The sequence below is a fragment of the Abrus precatorius genome, unplaced genomic scaffold, assembly GCF_003935025.1.
Source record: "Abrus precatorius isolate BTA unplaced genomic scaffold, Abrus_2018 Scaffold3, whole genome shotgun sequence".
Classification (NCBI taxonomy): Eukaryota; Viridiplantae; Streptophyta; class Magnoliopsida; order Fabales; family Fabaceae; genus Abrus; species Abrus precatorius.
This window is the reverse complement of record NW_020874373.1, coordinates 34960616-34966615: the sequence shown is the minus strand read 5'-3', so window position 1 is coordinate 34966615 and position 6000 is coordinate 34960616. Positions and strand designations below refer to the sequence as shown.

General features: G+C 28.6%; 1 protein-coding gene across 1 annotated transcript; it reads left to right on the top strand.

The window, feature by feature from the left end:
* The first annotated feature begins 963 nt into the window (after positions 1-963).
* On the top strand, positions 964-4322 carry LOC113863125 (ethylene-responsive transcription factor ERF113). Its single transcript, XM_027496556.1, has 2 exons — positions 964-1302; positions 3448-4322. Exons 1-2 carry the CDS (start codon positions 1152-1154, stop codon positions 4023-4025), a joined length of 729 nt encoding a protein of 242 aa, XP_027352357.1. The 5' UTR covers positions 964-1151; the 3' UTR covers positions 4026-4322.
* Positions 4323-6000: the final 1678 nt, after the last annotated feature.

Here is a 6000-nt window from a genome sequence, read left to right as displayed (position 1 = left end):
TATACTTCCCGTAATATTTATTATGAAAATTAGATGACTAACATTAAGTGTAGGAAAAACTCTAAGGAAAATACCATACAATATAACGTAATGTAATTTTTTACAAGTGAATTTATAAAGATGACTCTAGTGACAAATGTAAGTTTGGTCTTAGTAATCAATTAAAGTGTATATTTAATTAGGAAAAATAAAACTTCAAAGATATGTTATTAATCCCCCATATTAAAGGCATTGAAAAGTCACTTAATCTAATATTTTTATTTGATTAACATTCAATACTTTGTATAAGAAATAAAATTTTAAACTATTTCAATAAATAGAATAATTTAACTAAAATATTTTTATTATTTATTTTCCTATTTACTGAAAAATTGATTAAAAATATTATATTTGTTATTTATTTGAAGATAGAATTGAAATAAAAGATTATTGTTCCATTAAAATCTTAAAATGTTATTTGATGTGAAAAATATTTTTATATTAAAATGATAATTAATTTAAAATAGAGAAAAAAAAGGAAAACTACATAAACAAAGAGGTGTGTCTTTCTTTTGGCCACGTATAATTGTGTCACTATCATTATTCTTTAAACGTTATGAAGCCACTTGTTCCGAAGACAATTGGGGTAGAAGAATATGGCATGCGATATGGATTTCCTCTTGCAATAGATGTGAGATCTGTAAAGGAATTTGAATCATATATACTACCATAAAGTGAACATCCCATTTGTATATAATGCACTAATTTTGTGATATTTTATAATTTTTAATAAAGAATTATAATAATTTTTATTACGTTCTTTTAAATATAAGTTAAGAAACATGTTAAATAAAAATTCAAACGAGAGTCAATCATGATGAATTATGAAAAAAATAAAGTTGGGAAAAGAAAAAGAGCAAATCTTTAATTTAAGAATCACAACAAAATAATTATTTTTAGCCTTTAAATATACTTGGTATGAGTGGGTTATATACCAGCAGAAATATGACCATAAGATCATATTCATAACATAAAGAGCATAGAGCAGAAAACTAAAAGTGGATCCAAGAAGGCATGGAAAGCTTCCACTATCTTCACAAGCATCAGAGGCGAAAGAGGACACAGTAGATGAGTTTGATGCTTATGCATCTTCTTGGTCTTCTGAAACTGACATGTCTGCCATGGTTTCTGCTCTTGCTCAAGTTATGGGCACTACCAATCGGAACCCCCTCATGCCACAAACAACAACCTCTTTTCCTGTCTCAACTTCAATGGTCAAAGAAGAACCTCATCCATACCCATCTCAACCTGCTCCAGATCAAGGTTTGTTTTTGTCTTTATTTCAATTTACCATGTTTAATTTCCTAAAGTGACATAATTTATGTTATAGTGGGACTCCGTTTTTGTTTTTTTCTATAAAAGGAACACTTTCTATTATTTCTTTAAATTTCATCAATGGAAGTGGTGGAGATTTACTACTTATAAGAATCTAATTTTTTGGAATTTGTGATACTGTATTCTTGTTGTATTGTGATCTATCCATTCTTGTTAATTAAATTCAAACAAGTATATCCTAATCTCCTCACGAATGACAATATATGTCACAATCTTCATCCACCAACAACGATCTGTGATGTTTACTCCTAATAACTATAAGGTAAAGTTCACTTTTTTTTCTTTCAAAGATGCTCAAGTTACATTATTTTTCTCTCATTATATATACTTTTGAAAAATCAAATTGTGTTTTTAAAAAAAAAAATTGAAATGTGTTCATTTCAATTTATTTTAATGTAAAAACAAACATTTCAAACCCCATTTTAAACGCCCAGCTATCAACTTTAGATCTTTAAAAATGGAAATAATTTTAGATCATCATAATGTATTGAATTTGAGACTTTATCCAAAATCTTCATATCACCTTTTAATGCTGAAAAATTAATAGTTTGCATTCACACACACTTATTATAAACAACACTGAGACTTCTAAAATAAAAACTGACCCTAAAAGAACTGAAAGTAGAACACACACAAATTCTCAATAGAAATAAAATATTTTAAGAAGCTAATCATTTTTCCAATAAATAAATAACAGAGTTTTGATACAGTAGTACTTCTTTATACCATGTAATACATGTCTAATTTACCTTTATAGATATCAAGTAATGTATTGGATGTTCCACATATCACGTTAATAAAATTAATGTCATACCAAATAATTCATATGTTGCTTGATCACTTTCGGGAAATAAAATATTAAGTTATTTTTAAAAGAAAAATGTTATAGCTAGTAATTTCATTAATATTTTGTTTGGTTTATTTGGAAGCTTGCATAATTAAGCGAATAAATATAATAATAATAATCTTCTGACATTGATGTTATTTAGAAATAAAATAAAATCAAAACTGAGAACCCTTCTCAATTAGTATGAGGCACAGCTGGAAAACTTTAGTAAATAGAGAAATTCAACGCATATCCCATATTCAAGTCGTCGTGACATTTCTTTTTAATTCTTATCTGCACCTGAGGAATACTGATGAGAAGGTAACATCAACGCCAATTGAAACAAATTAAAAGTACTTCTTGACTTAACAAAATAATAATTATGTTTGCACACAATTTTTTTTATAAATTTTTTACACATGGAAAAGGAATAAAAAGAAGAAGAAATAAATATAGAAAAATAAACAAGGTGATAAAAATGAAAATTATAAAAATAAAACTGTTAAAAAAATAAAGTATGAAAAATATAACTCAAATAAAAACTTGTGCACTTGTCATTCCAAGCGGCACTGGTCACATACTTTTTATCTATCTTGAACTCTTTTTATTTATTTATTTATTGTTATCACATTACCTCTTTTTATTTTTTTATCTATCTCTACCTACCATTATTAGTATATACATCCCAGGGTGCCAACTAATAGTTGCTGTGTTTTTTATATGCATTTGATTCTACTTGTCTTTATGCATAGAATGCATGGGTGTGGATTAAGGAATTGCATACTCCACATTTATAATTATGGGTTCTGTGGGCAGAGCCAGTCTTGTAGAAACAATACAACGTAATAAACTTTTGTTTTTCTTACCTTGTCTAGATATTTTTACATTTCCATATTATTAGTAATATATTATAGAGTTTCATTATTTAAAGTGAGATAAATAACTTATTCTATCTTAATATGAACACATCACCTTCCCCAAAAAAGGCAAAAAAATATCTAATTTTAATAGTATATAAAAGATTTTCTTATATCACATGCTATCTTTTATTATTGTAATTTTAAAGATGTTTTGCCATGATGACTGAAAAGGGTTCTCAATCTATTTTTAGACACGTGTAAAACTTACACATTATAATATATTTATGCAGAAGAGCACATATTCTATGGTTGCAAAGCAACAACGATTAAATTGTAGTGAAAATAATTTGGGGTTCTCCCTTTATTGATTTGCATGTGTTGGTAAAGAGAGCACAAAGAAACCAAGGTACAGAGGAGTGAGACAGAGACCTTGGGGTAAATGGGCAGCAGAAATTCGTGACCCCAAAAAAGCAGCTAGAGTGTGGTTAGGAACATTTGAAACAGCTGAGGAAGCAGCCATTGCATATGACAAAGCAGCACTCAAGTTCAAAGGCACAAAAGCTAAGCTCAATTTCCCTGAAAGAGTTCAAGGTAACACTCATGTTGCCTATTTACAACAACCTTCAGAAAACACCAACGTTTTCCCTTTCCATGCAACTTCTACTGCCACTTGTGCTAGTGGGTCTGTTTCCTCTGTTGATGCTATTGCTCCTACTTCATCATCATTGTCCACACATGAACATGATCACCAAGTTTTCCCAAATCTGTTTCAATATGCACAAATTCTTTCAAGTGATGATGCTGAGTTCCCCTATTACACTTCCCATCTTTTCAATCAACGATTACAACAGCAACAACAACTACTACTACAACAACAACAACAACCTTTCAATTCTCAATCACCCTACTTCTACAACCAGCAACAACATTATGATGATGAAGGGCATGGTCACTCAGATCACTAGCATGGTTTTAATTTGTGGCCCATAATTGCAATTGCGGTTGAAATACTACCGTTTTTTTGAGGTCTTTTGTAATCACATTCCAATAACATTGACCGTATTGGCCACAATTGTTCACAATTTTCCAAAATCAAGATTTTTTAGGTGTTAGTAACCTTAACCGCAAAACCTTGATAAGAGCTGTGTATCTGTCAATTTTGCTGTAGAAAGAGTCAGGGATTAATGTATTTTTCTTAAGCGTGCATGAGACATGGACCCCACATTTTGTTTCATATTTAATTATGAGTAATGCTAGCTATTCGGTATGGATAACTCCTGTTGAGAAGTGCTTCGTGTTATTTTTTAATCCATCCAAAAGCCATAGAGTGTTGTGAGAAAATTTTTTTATAATAATAATAATGTAATACAAGAGTTATATTAACAGAAATTAATATATTATCAACCTGTTAATTTATGATCTTTTTTAGTTGGTTCAGTTGTTATTAAACTTGTTAATGAAAATTTGATTATTGTATCACAAATGTTATGTTTTTTTCAATATTTTGTGATTAGCAAGTTGTACTTAAAAAAAATAGATCTACATGTAAAGGAATCGTACCTTAATTTAAAGTAAGGAAAGCTCTGGGGGGAAAAAAATTGTAGAATAATCCATCCACCACTTCCAAAAATCATCGCAATTGCTCTTGACATGGATAGCAGAAAGATTGATCCAATATGTGTAGCCACAGCATTGATCTACTTACCCATTAAAGATATTAAAGTGTTTTTATCCTCAGAGATATTGAACGAGCTATATTGAGTATTGAATAAGCTCAAACATTCACACCAATCCAAATATCATGCAAAAAGAGAATACTACTCCCATTGGCAAGTTGTTTTGTATCTCATCAGTTTAGCTGGCCCAAAGGAACCTTCTTTATAATTAAATGCTACAAATAAATATTGTGTTTAATTTTCACCCACATATAATATCTGTTGTTCTTTTTTTCTCTGTCTTTTCACTCCAGATGTATACATGCAAATGGATAGGTACAAGCTTTGTTTTCCAATAAACAAAACCTAATGAATCGTTCATTAGACGGAACTCTGAGTTTCGAGAAATTAAAGTGGTGAATTGATTGAAGTATCTTTTGACCTGTTCCTTTGCATGCTTCCTTAATTATATTACTGTTTATGATACGAAGTACAGCATAGGACGTGAGATATAGAAATATTGGTCCAATGTTATGAAGCAGTAATCATGTCGCATGCTTGATACGGAAAGTTCTATAGAGTATGGCTTTATGTATTTGGAGTTCAGACGTGGCACCTACCAATCATCAGATTCAATTTTCCTTTAATATTTTTGTTTCTTTATTTATTACAAAAAAACTTAAGAAAAAAAATAAATTAAAAGCATAAATGATATAATTAATGAGAGAAGAGATAAAAAATTAGAGTGAAAGAAAGTATAAAATCTGTGTAAGTGTATAAGAATTAGAATTTTTTTTATTATCAGTATGAGATTTTTCAATTCATTTAAGTATAAATGCCTGAGAAAACTCGACCTCTCGTATAATTGTTTATGGTCATTTTTAGTAATGTGATTTTTTTCTATGTGGGAAAAAATAAATTCTAAAATATGAGATTTTGAAAAAAAATATATATAATTTTAAAAAAATTTAGAATGATATTTTTTTCCAAAAATTATCAAAAAACTTTATGATTTTTTTCCAAAAAACATTAATGGTGTTTTTAAGTTTTTTAGATTTTTTCAGTTGTTCATTTTATAAATTTTTACACCTGCATAAAAAAAGTCATGGATATTTTCATAATTTTTTAAAAATCTCATGTTTTGATATATAGTATTCTTAAATTCTATATTTAAATTATGAAAATCAATCTCCAAAAATATTGAAATGTCAAGAATCACGACTTGTTGCTAAATTATTATGTAATGTAATTTTTAAAACACATAATTATTAAAAATAAAATAGGA

What these genes read in the sequence shown, in the direction of transcription:
- LOC113863125 (XM_027496556.1), top strand. Translation starts at nt 1,152, where the DNA reads ATGTCTGCCATGGTTTCTGCTCTTGCTCAAGTTATGGGCACTACCAAT. An exon ending in TCAACCTGCTCCAGATCAAG is followed by an intron (nt 1,303 to 3,447) that starts GTTTGTTTTTGT and finishes GTGTTGGTAAAG; the next exon opens with AGAGCACAAAGAAACCAAGG.